We start from the raw sequence: 22234 nt of genomic DNA on the forward strand, positions 1-22234 counted from the left end.
TTGAAGGCAGATAACTTGACAAGAAATTACGATATTTAGCTAGTTCAAGCCATAAAGTAATAAATATATTTTTTTATTTATTTCATTCATATTATATTATTATGATTTATGAATCATTTAACTTATTGTTCAGACCATTTTTTTATTGAATGTTGAATAAAACATCTGACAACACTACCTGCCTTGTTTGCCATCTTCAAGTGTGCATTGTGTAGTATGACAAGTAATTCCAAACTTCTATCGTTACACAACCTATTAAAGGGACACGCTGACCAAAAAAAAATGTATGTAAATGTAAATGAAACATGCCTACTACAGTGGTGCCACAATTTTCCAATCTAAAGACTCTTGAGGGTGGGAGCAACTTTTGAAAAACAACAATTGCTTTTGGGCAGATACATAGGGGTGGGCTGTTTGAAATGTTTTTTTTCCCCACTAACTGATTAATGCAAAAGTAAGCCAGATGTTAGCAATGGGAGCAAACTATCATCCCTTTATTTATTAGATTCTACATCAGTGCATTACTTTATCACTGCTAGAGGATCCCTTATTTTTGTTTGACATATTTCTGCAATGCATGGTGGGTAATGTAATGAGAGAACATTGATGGATGAAAAATGATATAAAATTGTGAACTCTTTCAAACCTATGAGGCTGAGGGATGCAATGCTATAGAATATTACAAACCAAAACAAAGAATGTATTGAAAGCTAGTTTTAGTCCAGAATGCCCCTTTAATGTGCAAACCCTTAAAAACTACATCCATTTCGATATATTTACATCAAATTAGACCATTTCCACTGTGTGCTTTACCCTGTCCTATGTGCCCTGCGGTCTCAAAGTCACTGTTGTGTAACAAAAAATGTTCAACAGCAGAGTTGTCACTAAATGAGTGCATTCCAACAGCTGGGTCGCAAATCCTTATTCATCACTTGTTAAAGAAAGTGCAGACTGTACACAGCATTCCTTTATCACATATTGTCACTGAAGGTGAAGACAGATCTGGTGTGAAAGTCCAGCAGCAACATGATCTTTAATTATCTTGATATTCTCTGTGACTTATAGTATTTATTTAACAATGAAATTGTAAATAAATGGGTCAGTATCAGTCCCTATTTTATAATCCACTTTATAGTCCACTTAACCTTTCAAACAGTCTTTGGTATCTATTAAAAAATAAAGAAGAAAAATACTTCACAGTCTGTGGATCCATTAAGTAAACCCATATACAATAGTGAGACCATGCCTGACTTGGCCTTTGTTTTATAATCATGTAAAAGGAAATGTAAGCAAGTCTGAACTCCACTCCTGTTGTTTTTTGGACTTAATAACTCCATGACCTACCCACTGAAGGGGTGGTGATGTATTTTCACAAGTGGCCACAATGAGGCACTAGTCTGATTGGGAAGTATGGCTGAGGCTGCAGGTCTCAGAGGAGTTGATAGTAGAACAGTGTGGTGTTGGATTCTGCTGAGGCGCTGGCTGGCTCTCCATGGCAGAGTGCATTAGAGGGAGGTATATGTCATCCATGTTTGGCAAAACAAACACTTTCTGTAAAACATGTAAAAGATATTTATAAAATTATAAAATGATATTATTCTTCCTAAACCAGGGGTGTCCAATCCTATCCACAGAGGGCCGCACAGAGTGGCTACAGGTTTTCATTCCAAACAGACACACTCCTGATTCCACATGTGTAATCAACTGGTCTCAGTCTTGTAAAAAACTGATCAGGTGTGCTTCTGCTTGAGTTGCAACAAAAACTTCTTGTGGATAAGACTGTACACTCCTGCCCTAAAGTGAAGAAAGTAGTGCATTGAACTTACTAGATTCAAACGTGTATACATATGAATACAATATAATTGCGGGTCATATCAAACCTCGTAACTTCAGCGTATATTTTTATGCTATTTAAAAATGGCATCTTTTGAAATATGTATTTCGTAACAAAATAATCTACAGAAATAGTGGAAGACACTCAGAATAAAGTGTCATTATTAACATACACTAAAGAAATAGTTCATTGAAAAATCAAATCAAATGTACATAATTTTCCACTTTCCCCAAATGTAGCCCATCGGCCAAGACATGTTTGGTGTCCAAATTTTGCTTCTGCAGTTCAGCTCTGGAGTTACCAAGCTAATGTAGCTGACAAATACTAGAAGTTATTAGCCACCCAAATCTTTTCCATATATATAAAACATAAGTTTTATGCAAGAGCGCACCTGGTCAAATGACATGTTTTGTTAAAAATAAGCACACATCACACACACTTCTGAACATCCACATTTATCTGCTGAATTTAAAATACTATGGGGGGGGGGGCAAATAAACAGAAGTTGTACACTAAAATTTGCAGAAAAAGCCATATTTAAGTTTGCTCCTTGTAGAGGATGTGTTAACTTATTTTTGCTTTAAGAATTAACAAAACATACCATTTGACCAGGAGTGATCAAACTTTTGCATACGACTGTACATCCCCAAAACATCTTTTAAGCCATTTTAGCCAAGTGTTGAGCTGAATTCTAACTACAGATCGCATGTACGCACGTCATGCAGGCATATACGGACGCAATATATTGTGTTACAGTTTTGTCGTTCAGTTTACGTTCTTTTGGTAATAATCATGTTGGTGCAATATGTTGTATTTTACTTTTATGCACATTAGAATCAAGTGAATTCAATGCAGCGCCACTGTTTTTTCAGTGTGTATTTTTTCAGTTATTTCATGTTTAAATCAAATAACTACAAATCCATTAATACTGGAAGGGTGTAATAATTGTGTATAGCTTTGAAGGAATTTCAAAATAAAATACAGTAAATGTTTAACCTGAAACTCATCCTGTAGCTTTTTCTCAATCCATTCAGTCACATGACAGAAGGTCACCTCCCGTTCTCCTAGTTTGGGCCTGACTCGTAGGTCAAGCTTTGGCGGCACACAGAAACTGTACCTGAAAGTAAGACAGAAACATTCATAAAACATTTTCTCTAGTACGTATCAGCAGAGCAGAAGGACATCAGTATGCTTTATTTTGTACATTATACACTTTATACACTCTTTTCTAATCTTTAGAAAATCAAAGGACACTCAAAGGACACTCAAGGCTGCGCAATATATTGTTTGTTAGTTGTTATCGCAATATTTGCTTTTGCAGTACTGATATCTCAGGTGCAAATCGCAAAACAAACCCTCTGACCAATTGCAATGATGTTTTACTGTGGTCTGTAAGCATCTAGACCAATCACAGTTCTAGATGACTTTCTGTGGGTGAATCAAGCTACTCCTGTAATCCAATAAAAGTGGTCAAAATAATACAGGCCAGTACATAACCATGTCACATTACTGATTCACCAATGTGTTTTTAAAGGGAAATCCACAGATTTTTCAAAAATTCCACATAATTAATTTGTTAAGATCATAACGAATCTGAATAAACAAAGTCATTGAGTGGTTCAGAGTGAAATGGTTAATTGTAGAGGAACCAAGTCAGAATTGCTCATGGTGGTGCTGATAGGAACCAGACGTCTGAAGAGTTTAATGCCTCTAAAAGCTCCCTCACAGGAAAATATTACATGAAATGGTTATGAATAAGCCGCCAGATGCTTTAACTCTATTTTATTATTATCAACATTACATATAAAATTTCAGCAGATGCTTAGTAAAATAAAATGGCTTAGTGTTGCAGACATCTCAATCCCTGGTTCTTTTTACCACCACTGTACAGAAATCTGTTTCTTTAAGTTTCTCTGCAGTAAACCATTTCACATCAAATCACTCTGAATGAATATGTTGACTTCTCAATGATTGAATTATAGAGAAATTTGCATTACATTACATTAATACATTGCAAGGTGTATCACAATCACAATATGCATCAACATAATGGTATTTTCTCCATTTTGTGCAGTCCTATTCATGACTGTTAAAGTACCATATAACCTTTAGCTAATGCTTTTCAAGATTACAGACAAAACCTTGATCATAATCACCACAGACTGTTTATGTGGATTATACCATATTCTATCCGTTGGCGGAGGTGGAATGTTGATAGCAAGTGTTCCAGAAAGTTCTTGAACTTTGACCGTAAGGAGCAGAGGCGTGTTGGACATCTCCTCAATCTTCTTTTTGATGTACTCATTTTCTGTGGCCTTCTGGAAGTACTTGGATTTAGCGATTTTGTCGACAAATCTCAAAATCCGCCGGCCTGTGCTGCCCACAGCCGCACCGCTGTAAAAAGGAGGAGGAGTCAGAGAGCCCTCATCACACTGTCCTGAGTGAACCATGAAATCCAAAAAAAAGACTATGTTGTAAAGTAATATTGTGAGAAGGCAGTGTGCCCAAGCACAGATTAAACACATCTGTGTCAGTGATGACTAAATCTAGAGCAAAAAGCAGTTTCAAGGTGTACCCTGTGTAAGTCTATGTAAAGAGATGTTTGGCCTCTATAAGTTAAAGAATGTTATGTTCAGGGTCAATCCATGTGAAATCATGGGAACCATCTATTTTATGAACTTAAAAACAAAGAATAATTGCTGAGAATGTTAGGCATCAATAGTTAAATAATTACTTATCAAATATTTCACCTTTTCCTGAAGCACTTAGTTTAAAGGGCCCACCATATCTTACATATTTCTAGGGTTTTTTATTGTTTGGAGGTCCCCTTATGTCATTTGTCTGGGTTTATGTATCAAAAAACAGACAAAATCTATGTTTACATGACAATTTTCCAACTTCTCTTTATCCCTTAGAAATGAACAGGCTGTTTCCTGTTATTGTGCCTTTAAGACTCATATATGTAAATGACCTCTGTTCTGATTCGCTGGCCTGTATTGTGCCTCATTCAAAAACAATTCGGCTAAAACAGCCCTTCTAACTTCAGCATGAAGCTTGTAGGCTGAATAAATGGACATGCAAACATCCACATACAAATAAGCGACACCACATATAAACAACTCATTCAAAACAGACCGTTTTCCACACATAAATTGTATAGACTTGGAGGTCAACAGCACATTTTGAAACTTTAACTATGTTTACATACCACATCATGGTGTTTTATTTCCAGAAAGCTGGAAAAATGTGGCCATTTAATGGTAAAATTAAAGTCATGCCCACTTTTTAAAGCTTTGATATGGTTCCATAAAGGTTTGACATATGCCTAAAACATTGGCTGAGCAGAATGATAGTGTTGTAGCATTAAGAATCAAGTTTTTTCAGTCACCTTTCAGCACCAGGAACAGTTCCCTTCTCTCCCAGAGTTCCTTGAGGCTCAGTGGATGGAGCCTCCTCTTCATCAGAGGACCCTGCACTGGAGGACTCTTCATCACTATCAGCCAGAACAGAGAGCTTGGACCTCGTGCTGCTGGGGGAAGCCAGAAACAGCCTCATCAGTTATCAAAGACATGAACTGATAGCGAAACAACACAAAATCTGCTGCCATTAGATTTTGTTAGGCAGAATTTTCTAAGCTAATATAAACACTCTCAGATAGGGTTGTCACAATCATGGAATTCTAGCGTAAGATTAATTGTCATATAAACAACTGTGATTAACGATTTAATGGTCTTTCCTTGTTCATTGTTTGCAACTATTAAAATACAAGCCTAAAGTTGCCAAATTTGCTGATACAGTGAATGTACTTGCTAGCTATGTTTACTAGCTAACCCTGGTTGTGCTGTCGAATTGACACAGTGATTAGCGAGAATTAGCCACATAGCTGCCAAATTAACAAACATTCCTCATGCTGTCCTCTAAACATGTTAGAGCACCAAGTTAAAACTCTTTATTTTATAAAAACTCTTTATTTTATTTTATCTTTATTAATGAATTAATTTACTGTTTTCTTTGATTTATATTTTTTTGTCTCAACCCAGCACATCCAATTCACATGTTGTTTGTTACACAGTATACATATAATGAAATCTAACGACTGTGGAAAATGGTTGCAGTTATCTTATATAATTGCAATTCTCTAAAATTAATGCGAACATCTTAAATAACTGTCCTAGGTGATAATGTAATAATTGTGAGAGGCCTACTCAGACATGTAGAATATAGGCCCGTGGTGAGATGGCTGTGAGATGGGTTAAAAGTACTCAGCACACACTCACTGCACATGGTAGGTCTCCATCTCTCTAACCGCCTCTGTGTCACTATCCTTGCCTAGTTTGGACAGGTTAATCTTGGTTTCCAGTGTCATCTGCAGGGCACCTGTGTACTCGATCTCCAGCTGCAGCCACAGTCCTAATATACATTAAAGACACAGTATGCAGTGTTTGCCTGCAACAGCAGTCCTAACAATGCAGCATTTCCACATACAAAATTCCATACCAAATTTAAGGGGTTCATACTCTTCGCTGCTCCTGCATTGTATTTTTCCCTGAGGTCCATTTATGAGGTTTTGTGGGTTTATCAAAAGCAGTCTTGAATTAAACAGGCTGGCTTTGGTTTCTGTGCCTTTAAGACAGATGTATGTAAATATCATCTTCAACATGAATGGGTAGAGCTAAATTGCTGTATAGGTGGATTTATGTAAATATGTCATTTTTTGTGACATCAAACGTATTCAAACAAACTATTTCCATATATGGACTGCATGAACTGGGGAGTAAAAGGTATATTTTAAATCATTAACATTGTTTACGTCCTATGTTAAACTGTTTTAATTTCAAGAAAGTGAGGAAAATTCAGTTTTGGGCCCTTTTAAGGTCATCAATTTTAAGTCAGAACCTAATTTGGTTAAAATTAAATTCAAAAGCAGTGTCTATGACTGCCAGGCTCTGTAATCATAAGAAAAAACGAACTATCAACATCCAACCAAACAATCAAAACAATCTATCAAAACTACATGCATGTCAGTCTTGCCTGAGTGAAACTGAAGCCTACACTCTTTAAGCTGCACCATGTAAGTTTTTTTGTTAAAACTAAAAGAAGCAGCATTACTGAGTGAGAAGAAAAAAAAAAACATACTAAATAAAATATGGTCTGCCTGCACTGCTGTGAGTCAGCCTGCAAAACCTGAAATAATAATGTAAAAGCCAAAGATGGCGAATCTGATTTCAGGTTTTTCAGACCTTGTCATACGTTTTTACACATAGGCTCAAAAAGAGGGTCAACTGATAGCACCAGCATTCAGGCATTCTAGCCTAGGCAGCGCAAGTGCATGTGTTTTGGTTTCAAGGCTTTGGAGGGAGTTGCTGGGTTTGTTTGACTGTTAAGTTATAACTCAGTTAGTAATAACTCCAGCAAGGGTCTGTATATGGGTGAAGTGAATTTTCTTTACTTTTTTTAACAAAAGAGTTTGATGTACCATGCAAACATTGTTAAAGCTTTTTGAATGAGGCACAATACAGGGCAGCCAATCAGAACAGAATTAATTTACATATATCAGTCTTTCAGGTATAGTAAAGAAAACAGCTTGTTCTTTTTCTAAGGCAGTCGTTCCCAATCCACAATTTAACATATACCAATAGAGCAAAAAAGTAGACCATCTAGGAGTCCCTGAGGACTAGACTGAAAACCACTGACATTCCATTTGTGCAAAAATATAAGTAAAAACATAGAGACTAAATAAAAACGATCAAGTGAAGGAAAGCTTAACACAGGTCTTAGTGGAGAAGATTAGAGGACTGTGATGAGACAGGCTACGAATTACAAACAATTACAGGAGATTATGAACCCCACACCCGTGATAATGAGTGCGAAAGCAGGATGGTGACGTGCAGTGTTACATAAGGCCTGCAGATCATCAAGCAGAGATCGGCAAAAGCCACACACATACGCCACACACGTACACCACTGCCACACCAGCCACCCCCCAATCCACAATCCTCACAGGCATAATAAATCCTGAATACACTCAACAGCTACACAGCCTTTCATTATACAGCTGTGTGTACAAACAGATTAACAAACACAGAACATATTTTGTCACAGTAGAGAGTGTCATAGCCCTGTACGGTCTCCTGCTGCCTGAGATTACACCAGAATAATAACAGTGCATCCTGCTCAGCGCAGGAACATGACAGCACATATGCAGAGGCAGGCCGTCTCCTCCTGTGGGAGAGCACATCTAATCTGCTCTTTTATAAGAGGCTCTGTCCAGTCATGTTTACACACCTCTAGTATTGATGTGCGGCAGGGATGTGCTGGTAATCTGGGGCATGCAGGAACCCATGGTCAACTCAGTCAGGGTCAGATCATCCATGAAGTAAGGCAACTGTGGAGAGAAATGTACACAGCACAAAAATCACACAAAAGCCATATTTGGATGGGATTAGTTTTGCATGGGGAGGTGGGGTAAAGGCAGTTTACCACAGGACATCTACAATGTTCATGACCAATTCACATGGGATGAGAAATCTCAGTACAAATGTAAGAGATGGGGGTGACCATTCAGGGACAGTATATATCAGCCCCAAAGAACAGAAGTAAATGCTTCTATGAGTCCTTCCATATTTAAGAAACTAATTTTCCTAAGAACATGAAAGCGTTTTTACCAACATGTTGATTGGCATGGGATTAATATAACCTGGTGTTATTTCTATGGCTCATTTTACAGAAAGTAAAAGATTCCGGGGTCTTTACTGATATGGCAGTGCAGAATCTATAAAAATGAGTGACATGGCGCATTTCAACTAAAATCACTGACAAATAATAAAATAAAAATTACATTACTCCACCTTCTCATGTAAAACTGAATAGGGCCTAAGAGTGTAAAAAGGCAATGTGATGCATCAGCCTCAAGGTACAGTTCAGAGCACAACCAGTAATACTCAGTCAGTCCTAAGATTTGAACCCACAACCTTCCAATTGCTTGCTGACCTCTTCTAATAATTGGCCACTGGCCACCCAGGAGCATGTGTATTCAGTGTTCTAGTGCAGGGGTTCCCAATCTTTTGCAACCACACACCTGACCACAAAAATTTCCTTGGCCCACAAGAAGGTTTATCTGGTCTGATCATTTTAAATACAAACAAATATAACACAATAATCACCAAAGAAATCTGTGACAATTTATGAATTTAAAATGAGAAATGTATAACATTGACTTGCACTAAAATTATAAACTATAATCTATGACTATTATACTGGACATGCATTTTGCCTGACCAGTCACTGGACTTGACCTAAATAGATATTTTTTATCTTTTATTATTGCAAATAATAGCAACATTAATATTTGTCGTATTTAAAATAATAGATTTTGTTCCACCAAAAGCCCCCTAGCAGTACTTGAAAGAGAATTGTATCCTGTCTACTTTTTTAAGATTTATTGTGTTATCCATGTGTTGTTCTTGGTTATATGTATCTATAGACTTGCTGTGATTAGCTTATACTGATCATTGATCATTTTAGAATTGTGCGCTCTTTATAGATAGCCTGTGGACTCATGGATCCTGGGGCTCTCTCCCTCTCTCTCTCTCTCTCTCTGTGACCAAATGGCAGTTATGGTTGTAGATAACAATTCATACTGTGCCCAAAAAAGTAATTAGTTATACAAGAAGAACAGCACATATAATCTATTACATCTTTTCAATCTATCTAGTTTGCGCACTTGGAAGGCATAAAGAATACTTCAAGGTGATCGGACAAGAGGCTCTCAGACGATATACGAAAGACAGGCTTAAAAAAGGGTTAAAGCAGAGGTATGAAGCATTCAGGCCAGCCAGCGAAGGAGGATTAGCTGGATATTCTTGAGGTCAACAGTAGCAGGCTGTTATTGGTGTTTTGGGAACAGGGAGCGGTGGAACAAAATGCTGGACTAGGCTCAGCTCCTTCATTTATTCTTTATTCTATTTTTCTCTTATTTGAACCATTTTTCCCATGATCATCATTGTTCTTCAACCTTATAAAACCTGTTGTCTGACAAATTCTTCAAATAAACCTGGCAAAGACATTGCTGACTTCACTGCGACTTCACTTCTGCACCAATTCAACCCATATTTTACAACTATTATGGCCCACAGGTTGACAACCACTGTTCTATTGTATTCTAACGTATTCAGTGTTTTTATGACTGAATAATGAAATCTATTGTGGTTAAATATGAAATTTTTAATAAAGCACTAATTATTTCCCAAAGTATCATGATCAAATTGAATTGTTAAAGGGTCAGAGATTTATCTCAAACCCTCTTGTGCAACATTGTTTCAAAAAGACCAGTTTGCTGATTGCTGTTAGTTTCTGACTTTACTAAACTCACAAATGACAATGGGTTGATTCAGAGTGACCATGTTATAAACACTGCACTTTGAATGAACCTCTTCAAATAACTTGACATCATTTGAATTATTAAATAGATTAGTTTAGATGGTGTTTTTTAGATTTAGAATTTTTTTTTAACTTTCACCTACCCTTATTTTGCTCAGCTTGCGCTGAATCTTGTGGGCTACTTGATCAGTCCAGTACTTTTCATGGAGGAAGTCCCAGAAGATTCGACCAATCAGGGCATTGATCCAGACAGGCTGCGTCTCCTCTCCATGATAACATACATTCTGGAGTAAATAAAATTGTAAAAGTAAACTTAATGATAAAACTATTTACATTATAGTTTATCAAACTGCAGTTTAAATCGTTGACTATGTGGTGAAACTGTGAGATGCTTCTCTAATTAAAAGATAAGCAAAACAGGAATGATTAAAGGATTACAGTGTTACTTATTAGCAATTCCCATACTCCCCGCAGTGCTACTAGGTGGAAAAATTAATTAACTGTATCTTCAGAACATTTCATTAACTTTATCTGTGTGATGCAGTGGGCACGTGGCGTGTATTTTCGCAAACCTGCTCTTTGTCAGTGGGACTGCCTTGAGTGCTGCTATGACAGGAGCTTGCTAGTGGACTGGAGTGTGCTGAGCAGATGAGATAGGTCATGTAGGAGGTGTAATCCAGCAGGACATTCTCCCTCATTCTGCCCACCAGGTCAGCAGGGAACACAGGCACAGACGAGATATTCTCAGTGCTACCCCTGCTGGAGATACCAGTGACCTGCACTGGACACCAGGAGCCTTCCTCTTGCATCCCAGACACATCTAGATAGAAAAGGCAATGATTTGGGTGATTAAAAAAAAATTAAACCAAAAATGACATTTATAGAGCGTCCCCCTTTACCCCAAAGGAAATAGAGCAGCCAAGACGTTTTGTTTCTGAGGTCTGTTTCTTTAGTTCTGCACAGGAGCTATGATGCTAATGAAAGCTGTAGAAGAGACAAAATCTAAGCTTCCGGAAGGTTGCTATTACTGTTTTAAGCTAACAAGCTTTTAGATAACATGGTTTCTGACATTGCATATAGGGTTGTCAGGTGTTAGTTTTTGAGCTCTGGTGTCCAGGTTTACTTGTCGACCAGATGTTACAATGTCAGGTTGAGTCTCACTCTAAATGCATTCCATTTATTAAAGTAGATAAAGTGCCAGTCATCAGCCCTTCCATCTCTCACTCTCTCTCTCTCTCTCTCTCTCTCTCACGGATGTGGATGTGTTTCACACTGCATATACCATACTAAATAGCACGACAAATTTGTACACCACCAGTAGGGCCACTGCTGATTAACTATACTAATTAGCACACTAGTATGTGGATTGAGACATAGCTTGTGAGTAGGCACATGGGCAAAGTGGCAGGGTTCAAGAATAAAAAGGTAGGAAAAGTGAACTTGTTTTTTCTTAATTACAGCTGCTTTCAAAAAGCAACTAAAATACATCTTTATCTTATATGTTGTTTAGCCTTCAGAAGAGTGAATAAATAATAAGTTGTTTTCTCACAGTTTTATTTGTATCATGCTATGGCAGAAGAAACAGTAGATTGTAGATTTATTTGTACAACACTTAAAGAGTTCCACATATTATTATTTGTGTACTTTCATTAAGTGTAAAGAAAAATGTAAAACACCCCAAAGACAGTTATCTGTCTGTTGTAAAGCACACACACACAGACACAAAAAGACAGAATGGGAGATAAAAGTTGATAAAAGATGATTACTAGACACCCAAACCCCAGCCTGCCCAGTTTTGACATGGCTGAAATTTAGCAATCCTAACTGTATGACATACAGTATCTTTAAGTATGGATAAAAGTATGTTGCATACAAATATGAACAACAGCCATTTTGAAGTTTGAATGTTGCCCTTCCATAGGCAAGTTGATTTGATAACAAATGTGGTTAGAGGCAAGTGTGCAATGATTTAGGCATGTAGTTTGCAAAATGGTAAGCAGTGTTATTAGCTCCCACTTTTTGTTAGCTACATTATCCTGTGCAAATGTAACTTTTTGCTAAGCTTCCACTTGAAATGTCATTATCTTCTATAATCACTCCAGTAGTACAGATCATTATGCTCCTACCTGATGTAGTTTCACAGTGGCCCTCTTCTTTGACAGTAGATGCAGAGAGAAGGTGATGGAACCACTCCTCCTTTTCCCTCCCTGTTCTTCCGAAGAGGTAGAGTGTGGTGGGGTGGCTGGGTTTAGATGGGAGATGAGCTGATTTCTCAGCTCCGTGTGTCTCAGGGTGAGTCTCCGGTCCCACCTCCTCTGTTTGCTCCTCTGCTTTAGCCAGAGTGATGCAGATGGGATACTTCCTGTTCCACACTCTTTTACGTGCCAGAACTGGGGGCAGCAGGAACACCTGTTGTGAAAAGAACAGTTTTCATGACATTTATGCATCACTGTATTAAAATTACATGCAATCAAACTAGTTAAAGTAGGAACTGAAGTAGGAAGCTTTCGTTAGGAACTCTTAAAGAGATCATATTGTGAATCTCTTTTCATCACTTTTTTCTATTAAAGAGTTTGGTGAACTAACTACACAGGGAAAAAAGATAAAACACAAAAAAGTGTAGAATATGGCCCTTTTAACAGGATGTGCACAGACCTTGCTTCCACTCAGCTGGAACGTACGAGAGTGGATGAAACTTTTCTCATGCGGCAGCTCATCGAACGTGGCCCAGCGGGGGATGCTGTTTCTGGGGTAGTCCAGCCGAAGACAAGACCCATCCAGCATGGCATATACGGAATGCATTAGGGAGGGGCAGCAGGTCTCTGGATCATATGCATACATCTCATTCATCCAGCCCTGAGATACAGAAATACATTTTCACATTTTTCTCTTCCTTTCTCAGATCTTAACATTATACTATACCAACAGAACACTAACTTATCTCACAAAAATCATGCTAATGAAAAATATTTACACACTTGACACAATTTATCCCCTCAGCCAATACGTGCTTTTTTAGTTTTGTGCTTTAGGTTTGCTATTTTTTCTCATCTGAAGCAAACTTGAGATAGCAAACACGTCTTTCCTGACTGACTACATTTGGGTTAAGAAGAAAACTGAATTTTTCAAACTATCCCTTGAAGATCTAAATATAAAAGTGTTGCCACATTTTCTGCACTTATGCTTCATATACTTTGCAATGTACATTTACAAAAAGATTCTATTTAGACGGTTTTTGTGACAGCCTGACTCCAAAACAGTTCTAGCAGTGAGGCAGACAAGGTTTCACTCAGCGTGTGTTTCTGACAGGCCGTAGGTGGCTGCTGCTCTGCGTCAGCTGTTCTTCAACAGAATGAATCACAGGCCAGAACATTAATGAAATGCTCAGCAGCCAGACATTAACTACACATTCTGAGAGGACACTATGTTATAAATAAATAAGCCCCAAGGATCTGATTTTGTATAGCTGCTTAGATTAACACTGCATATGTGTCTTATGTATTTTTTCTTTCTACAAGTACAAGAATCTGGGGCAGATTTACTAAGAGAGGCGCTAATTACAGGCAGTCTACTGACACTTTGATCTGTAAGGGGTGGCCAGTTTAGTGGGTCATCTACTAAGGAATTCCATTCAAGCGAACCCAGGCGCAACTTCATAAATAACATATGAGCAGCGCAGTATAACCTTGTGTTTGGCTCACATGATTTTTAATATGAAATAATATTCAATATTATTAAAATTTATATTTAATATGTCTGTTTCCACTAGTTGGGAAAACTCCCACTCTGTTTCAGGTTCAAATCTTGACACATAAGCTTGAAATAATGACTCATTTTTTTCAGTATTTTGACTTAGTAAGTAAATTGAAAAAATATATATATTACTTGCACAGAATGTATGTGATTATTTCAACATATTAATAATTATTTTGAGAAAATAATTCATTATAATAATAACAATAATTTCATCAGAAATCTGAAGAAAATTATTTTCTATTCTTTTTTTGAAACATGCTTATTTTCTGCTGGTGGGATGAACCAAACTTCTGAGTTCTGTGCGCAATCCATTTGGAAACCATGTAATATGTTTTGTTTATTTTTATTGAGTGTGTTCTGTTTGATATATGATTGTAAGTGTAACCTCTTATCTGTGTACACTACATCAAAAAATGTCAAAAATTGAAGAAAAGTGAAAAGTGATTTTTTTTTACTGTTTTGAAAAACATTTATTTTCAGCTGGAGGAGATGAGCTGAGCTTTGTGATACTGTGAAATCCCTGTTTAATTCCACTGAGTACACAACAGTGCACACATAAACCACAGAAGCCACAGCGCGTAGGAGTAATGAGGTTAGGATTAGCTTTAGTAAAGCAGGAATTGCAGAGCAAAATGTGTGCTTTTATCAATCATTTGGAAAAGAAAACTTTCAGATCATTATTTAGGCAAAACCTGCTTTTTGATAGTTTTGTAAAATAAGCCCAAAATATTTGGAAAAGGCAGCTTAAAACATAATTTTGCTAAAAATATTTAGTGTGTATTTATTTTCTTTATCAAATAAACAATAATGTGGCATGCAAAGCAGATATTTTATGTGTTTTTTTCTTCAAAAATAAATAAAGGGGTTTGAAAAACACTCTATTTTCTCTCTGAGCACAAACATATACAGGCATTTTAGTGCCAAAAATATTAATAAATATTGTGAGTTTTCTCTGGTATTTAATAAAGCACAGAGTATTTACTATTAGTCTTGGTAAATGGAAGTAGGTGCTTCATTATTATAAACAGTATTTTGTGCCTTGAGAGGGAAGCTATTATAAATGTAAGGCAACAAGGCAAAATTCACAAAAAAGGCAGTAACTTTCCCTTTGATTATTTTACAGGCGTTAAAGCATAATTGCACTTTCTTAGTAAATCATGACAGTCACCAAAATGTTAGTAAATTTGCCCCATGTCACACTTAGGCTTCAGTATTGCAAAACGATTTCTGATATTCTATATATGATATTCTGAAAATGTCTTGTGTTTGAATTCAAGAAAATAAAAAAATACAGTTAAAAATACCTTAAGTGCGTGTGTGTTGCTCTGGAAAGTCTCACTCTGAAACCTGTCATATGGGTTCTCATTGAGTCTATATGGGTGCCCAGTATGTGGCTGTGCTGTGGTCAGACCTAATCGGATAAGCAGGAGCCCTAGCATGAAGCCCAGTGCCAAGCCTACAAACATTCCAGACCAATAAGGGGACAAAGGCAAGACGAAGTAGCAGTAGGACGAAGCAACAATACAGCCAAGAGCCATCTTTGGGACAGGAGAACATGGTTGTTCTGCTTCTGGGCCACTTTTATTGGTTATTTCTCCATCTAGCATATCATCTCCATGTGTGCACACCTCTGGTGTGGCTTCTGTGTCTTCTGGTTTGCTGTGGTGACTGTGTGAAAGGTAAGATCTTTGAGGACATCTCTTACGGTGTCTCACAGCCCAGTTACACATGGGCAGTCCATCACATTCCACTCTCTTACCACTCCTGATAGGGCACTCATAGGACATTGTATGGTCTCCACTTGACCTTCCAAATCCTTTAGAGGAAAGAGAATCCATAGAACCTGTGCTTTTGTGGTGCTTAGGGCTGCCCACACTGTCCTCACGCATGATCTTGCTGAAGACGCTGAGGGGTTCGTGCATGGCCTCAGTCAGCTTGCGGCGGGTGTCTTCCAGCTCCGCTTTGAAGAAGCCTGCTTTGGGTTCAGAAGGAGACAGGTCGACAGGGGATGGGGGGGCAGTGCGGGAGTCCCCATTGCGGTTTTTAGGCTGGGTCAGCTGTGTCCACAGGTGCAGATTGAGTTTGGAGTCTGACTTAGACTGGGAAACTTCAGGCTCGGTGCGAGAAAGCTCAGTGGAGATGGACTTAACCAGGCTGAGGAGAGGCTTGGGCTTGAGTGAAGAAGTGTCTTTCAGCTCCAGCTCCGTGGATAAAGACTTCACCAGGCTGGCCAGTGGACGGTGGGTGGGGGAGAGAAAGCCCAGACCAGAGGATGAGGAGCAACCTCCCAAAGAACCTGGAGAAGACGGGGACAAGGGCACATGGAACATGGATGAGTGGGGACCCCATTCGTCATCTGTCTGGATGTCCATGGAGCATGGCCTGGGCTTTGGGAGGAAGCTTGTGGAGCTGAGGGACTTCTGACCATCCTTGTCCAGTGTGAAAATGAGCTCATTATCATCAAGACTGTCCCATTCACCCTCTGTTCCAGTCAGCTGAATGACTATTCCCCTCTTAACTGACTCGTGTTGCTCAGGTGGACGAGGCTGTAGCGCCGGACGCTGGGCTTCAGAAGGGCATCTTTCACTTCCTGCCATGTCTTATCTCAACGCAGGAGACACGAGGCACCTTTGAGTCAGAAGAAAAGATAAAAATAAAAAAAAGTCCATTAACTACCATGCCTCACAAACATTTCTCTATTTTTAGCACTCTTTCTGTTTATCGTACATCAGCCCTTTTTTGGGAAAAGATGACAAAGGCTTTTAACTACTACTGCCTCATAAATATGGGATAATTCTATCATTTTATAGCATTCTCACTGATTATCATACATTATCATTCTCCTTTTTAATATAAAGGATTGACAGAAGACTGAATGAATGCCTCTGGGTAATTACTTTTGCCATTTTGCTTTTTTAATACAAAGCACTAGCTGGATTGTCTTTTGATAAGGAGCATTCAGATCTCCATCTGCTGTCAGACACAGTAGTATAAGGTTTGGATGCGCACCAAAATAGAATGGCAAATTCTTGTCTTTTCTGAAATTATGTAAAAAAGGAGGACAGGGCAACAGCTGTGATTATATTAAGCTGTCAGGCTACAAAGTCGATGAAGCTAGTCATCATGTGTATTAAAGACTATTTAAGAATAATACAGGCACATTTTCTCCTGTGATATCTTGACGTGTCGTTTCCGAATTACTGGAGCAGGAAATAATATCCTGAATGGCTGGATTTACTTATGGAAGTTCACCTTCTGCTTGGTAGAGCAATGCATGTCCCATAAAGCACTGAGAATAGATTTTGCCCCAAAGGCTCACGGTTCACACACACTCCACCCTGGAGAAAACGTAAGTAGCAGAGGCTGTTTTCATATACTAAAGCATGCTGTCTGGTGCAGGACGCTGCCATTGTGCATCAGCTGCTAGAGCTGTTTGAGAATGGTTACATAATGCGCAAGACACACAAGAACTGATCACAATTCAGCGATGCACTGTTAATCATAACCAGTCTGCTCATAGCTTCATTATGCCCTTGGCAGATAAAGAATCTTCCTAAAACGTCTTTTAAAAGAGTCTTTTAAAAAGTCTTTTTAAAGAGCACTATGAAAAAGGGGGAATTATCTGTCAGGAGAAATGTACTGTAGCCCCGTCATTTAACTAGCAAGAATAGCTGTATCAAAAGCAATGAGCTTCCACTATCTTTCTGGGTCAAACAGAGCATTTAAAAGTGAGTTAAAGACTACCTCTTCTGGTTATATAACACTGTGACACAAATTCTGCAGCAGCAGACGACCAATTCCCTTAAAACTGTACTTCCACTTGCAACACACTGATGAAATAACAAGCAAACAGCATTGTTAGACCAAACACACACCTGTCACATCCGAATTCCTATCATAGGCAATTCTATCCTACAAAAACAGTCATGTGACAACCATCAACAAGTACCATGTGAGCCATAGCCCATTTCAGTTATAAGCAACTGACTAAATCCAAGGTAAGTGAAAATAACAAATTCCTAAAAAGACAAGACTGGGTGAGTAGAAAATTCCATTTATTCACTATTGGTAAAAAAAGGTAAAATCAAGCATATTTCCAATCCAGCATATTACCAAGCCATCTACACAGAAAAACATTGGGTCATACTAAAGAGATCAAACCTTTAAATGTGGCAGTATCATCAGATGCCACCTTTGCCACAAATCAGTTTGTGAAATTACTGCTCTGCAAAATCTGCCCTGGTTAACTTTAAGTACTGCTATTGTGAAATGAAAGCATCTCAAAGCAACAACAGCTCAGTCTCTCTGGTAGATACTAACTGGGCTTCCAAGTGCTGAAGCATGTAACACGTACAAATTGCCTGTCTTCTGTTGCATCGTTCACTACAGAGTTCCAAACTGCTTCTATAAGCAACATGATCACAAGAACTGTGTATTGGGAGCATCATAAAATTGGTTACTATGGCTGAACAGCTGCACACAAGCCTAAATTCACTTTGCGCAATGCCAAGCGGCAGCCAGAGTGGTGTAAAGCATGCTGCCACTATACTCTGGAGCAGTGGAAATGTGATGAATCACACTTCACTATCTTACAGTGTAATTAATGGATCTGGGTTTGACAGATGCCAGGAGAACGCTACCTACAGAAATGCATAACAGCAACAGTACAGTTTAGTGGAGGGAGGATAATGGTGTGGGGCTGTTTTGCGGCATTTGGTGGGACACGTCCACATATTTTGGGCCATAAAGTTTATGCTATGTAAGCTTACAACACCAATTAGCACTGCACAAACTACTAAAACTGCACCTAAAACAAAAAATCACCAAACCTCAAACCATGCTATTTTGTTAAGTAATCTCAAATAGACTCGTTTATGTGATTTCTGACACTGTATGATACACCATTGTCTATAAATATGATCAGAAGAACAATGCATAGCTAAAAACAGCAGTGGCAGATTTCATAGATAGTATGCAGCGTCAGCAAATGCATAAGCAAGTTTATTTACGAACACTTAGCAATTTAATGAGGCTTCAGACATGTATTTTGAAATTCCTAATTGGTTAGGTATAAGCTTTTAATTATTCAACCTGCAACATTAGCCTTACAACATGCAATATTCGCCTTACAATTCCAATGTAAAACTAATGGATCTTCCATTTTTGGACTCTAAACATATCTTGGCTGATTGCATTTGAAAGAAGCACAATTTCGGGTCAAACAGAGAAGTAAAAAGCATGCAACTGAGTCAAATGTAGATTCATTTGTTTGCAAATATACTTGAGCACAAGTAAAACCCTTCCAAACTCAAGAGGTGTAGATGAGTAAATGTAAGTTATTACTACCCATTTCTGGACTACAGGCATAAACATTTCTCTTCTGTTATAGCCTGGCGCCTGATGATGTTGTGAAATGCCTCAGTGGGCCTTATATTAAGCTGAATGACCACTTGACCAATATGCAGTATTATAACATCTGAAAAATAAGAGTTTATAGTTTAATAGTGTGGTAAAGTATTAGGCCAATGGTCGATGGACAGCTCTGTTCTCTTCTGTTCGATGCTGCTGTCTACGCTTCTGTGCTGCTGACATAGTGACCTGTCAGCAAGAACCACTCAAAGCGCTGGCGCTCATTTGTGGTTCTTTGCATGCCAGTTTAAACGTGCTTAAGGTACATGAGAATATAACACATTCTTTCATTCTCTAAATGTGTGCTTGCATTTTGGTAATACAGAAGACACTGCTGGATTTCTTACATGTTTAAACACAAGAGTACTTTGATTGTCAGCAACAGAATATTACAGAAAAGCTATTCCATGTGACACATTTTTTGAAATGTAATACATTTCAAAGATATCTTACGAAAAAGTGTACAATGGCCTTTTGAGTTGTTTTGTGTTTTTTTTTTTTCTAAGTCTTCCTTAAAGAGGTATTATATTACTAATTTGTTTGGATATGTTCATACATATTATGTATATAATTTGCATTTTAAAATCATCAGCTTTTTTAAAATCATCAATTTTGATCTACTTCATGTTTAAAAATCCAGGGAGAATCATATACATTCCTGTATTTTTATATGAAGAGTACATCGCATGTGCCCTCAAAGAGACAGTTGAGCATAACAGATTAAGTGTAACATCAGACAAATGTTTCCCATGGCTTATCTTCATAATAACAAGGATTCACTGAAAAAAAAGACATGCTGCAGCATGAGTGTATATCAGAGCACCGGATAGAGACAAACACATGCACAAGCAATATGAAGCCACTAGCTCACATAAAGTTTTAGCTTTACTTTATATTATTCTGAATATTAGCAAATGTCTGAATGTAACTGAAGAACCTTAAAGCAAAACCTGGTTTCACTAGGAATTTTAGTATTGCTCTGTTTCAGGGTTTACGGAGATTACAGTCACATAAATGGTCTTCTGAATCACCACAAAAAGATTTCATCTTGATCAGCACTCCTACTGAAATAAGACAACCATCTGAAAAAGTGCTTCATTTTTCACATAGCCGTCAGTAACTAAATGATTTTTGAGATGTAAGCGTTACATTGTATATATATTTATGCTTTTGCTAATGAATTTTCAGATGTAACAGTCACACCCTGTAATACTCGTGCTGATAGGTGTAAAAGCGCAATGTATATTAATAATGCTTTTGCTAGTTGAGCTGTAGCCGTTAGAAGGTGTAATTTAATGAATTGCTAAAAAATTTTCAGGTGTAACTGTTTATAACCGCACGGTTATTACAGTAACGAGTTTGCTAATAATTTTTGAGGTACAACAGACACGTGGCGTACATTAATGACGCTTTAACTAATCGTTGTTGAAGTGGAACAGATACATAATGTCTGATTACTTTCACTATCTGGAAACTTAGTGGTAAATTAGAAATAAACGCCTTACCAAGTTCCAGTTACTCTTCCACTTCGACTTCAATACAGATCTCCCACCCAGCGCATCCTGAGGGCACTTTGTGCTCATCGTCCTGAAACACTGAGCTTCAGAAACGCTGAAGATGTAGCTGACGTCAGCAGAGAGACTTTGGCCGCTGCGTTAGCTAAATAGAAACCAAACTAGGAGTGTTAAACTCGCCTCATGAATGAAGCCGCTCGGTGAGCAGCTGCTGTTGGATGTTCAGCCCTGAAGGTTTGGACAGATGGACACGTCTGAGTTACCATGGGTTTGAAATCACACTGATACTGGTAGTTTTTTCTACGTTTTTTGAGCTCTGGTCTAGCAGTCTGCGACAATATAGCACGCTACAGCGCTCTGATGTGTAAAACTGGGTTGGCTTTTCGCGCACGGAGTCAAACACCTCCCCCTTTCAGCTTCTGTCCAGATGTGATATGGTCCAACAGCAGCGGCTCACCAATCCTGATTATGCAGTGCATGGCTGCGGTCCACATTAATCCAGATTAAGCACCCCTAGCCCCAACATGCTCACCCCTCAAACACATTGCAGCACATGCTGAGCTTGGCGCTCGTTACAGCTGCACACTAACGAAAGGGAAAACTGAGCTGAAACGGCGCACCACTTCAGAATTTCAGATGACAGTAGAAACACTGCTGAAAGTAACAGCAGCCTCCCAGAAGGCATTATGAATGCATTACCCCTTCAGACTGTGCTAGATAGGAAGATAGGGCAAACGAGATCTGCTCTGGCCCAGATAAAGCTTTATGGAGTGGAACCCACATTACAACAAAGAATAGAGGGTACAGGTATTAGATAGACAGATGTAGCCATGGGTGCTACAGTAATAGTAGAAGAACACAAGACATTATAAACATAACAGACATAATTATGCATGCTCCACATTTTTACAGTGCTGTGAAAAAGTTGTTGATTCGATTTTTGCATATTTGTTACACTAAATGGTTTCAGATCCTACAAAATGTAATACAAGACAAAGAGAATATGAGGGAAAAATATGTTTTTAATGACTGTTTCATTTTTTGAAGGAAAAACATTTTGCAACAGCTATATCACCTGTGTGGAAAAAGTAATCGCCGCCACCGCCCAAACTAAATAATAGGTTGTGCCATCTTCAGCAGCAACAACTGCAGCCAAACACTTCTTGTACCCAGACAGCAGTCTTTTACATCGCTGGGGAGGAATGTCCCATTCGTCTTTGAAGAACTGCTTTAACTCAGCCACATCGGAAGGCTTTTGGGCATGAACTGCCCTTTTAAGATCTTGTCGTTGAGATGCTGTGAACGTCAGCACTTCGACCAGGCCACTCCAAAACACGTTTTG

General features: G+C 38.3%; 1 protein-coding gene across 1 annotated transcript; it reads right to left on the reverse strand.

Moving 5' to 3' along the window:
* Positions 1–1271: 1271 nt before the first annotated feature.
* On the reverse strand, positions 1272–20956 carry tex2l (testis expressed 2, like). Its single transcript, XM_036571761.1, has 12 exons — positions 20884–20956; positions 15274–16597; positions 12869–13069; positions 12283–12622; positions 10786–10994; positions 10357–10497; positions 8120–8219; positions 6112–6244; positions 5223–5360; positions 4016–4228; positions 2831–2951; positions 1272–1551 (listed from the first exon to the last, which is right to left on the reverse strand). The coding sequence occupies exons 2-12, from the start codon at positions 16564–16566 to the stop codon at positions 1393–1395; spliced, it is 3048 nt and encodes a 1015-aa protein (XP_036427654.1). The 5' UTR covers positions 16567–16597; positions 20884–20956; the 3' UTR covers positions 1272–1392.
* Positions 20957–22234: the final 1278 nt, after the last annotated feature.

The sequence above is a fragment of the Colossoma macropomum genome, unplaced genomic scaffold (assembly GCF_904425465.1).
Source record: "Colossoma macropomum unplaced genomic scaffold, Colossoma_macropomum, whole genome shotgun sequence".
Taxonomy (NCBI): Eukaryota; Metazoa; Chordata; class Actinopteri; order Characiformes; family Serrasalmidae; genus Colossoma; species Colossoma macropomum.

What these genes read in the sequence shown, in the direction of transcription:
- tex2l (XM_036571761.1), bottom strand. Translation starts at nt 16,566, where the DNA reads ATGGCAGGAAGTGAAAGATGCCCTTCTGAAGCCCAGCGTCCGGCGCTA. An exon ending in GCCGCACATCAATACTAGAG is followed by an intron (nt 6,245 to 8,119) that starts GTGTGTAAACAT and finishes AATGTATATTAG; the next exon opens with GACTGTGGCTGCAGCTGGAG. An exon ending in AGCTACAGGATGAGTTTCAG is followed by an intron (nt 1,552 to 2,830) that starts GTTAAACATTTA and finishes CATGTTTTACAG; the next exon opens with AAAGTGTTTGTTTTGCCAAA.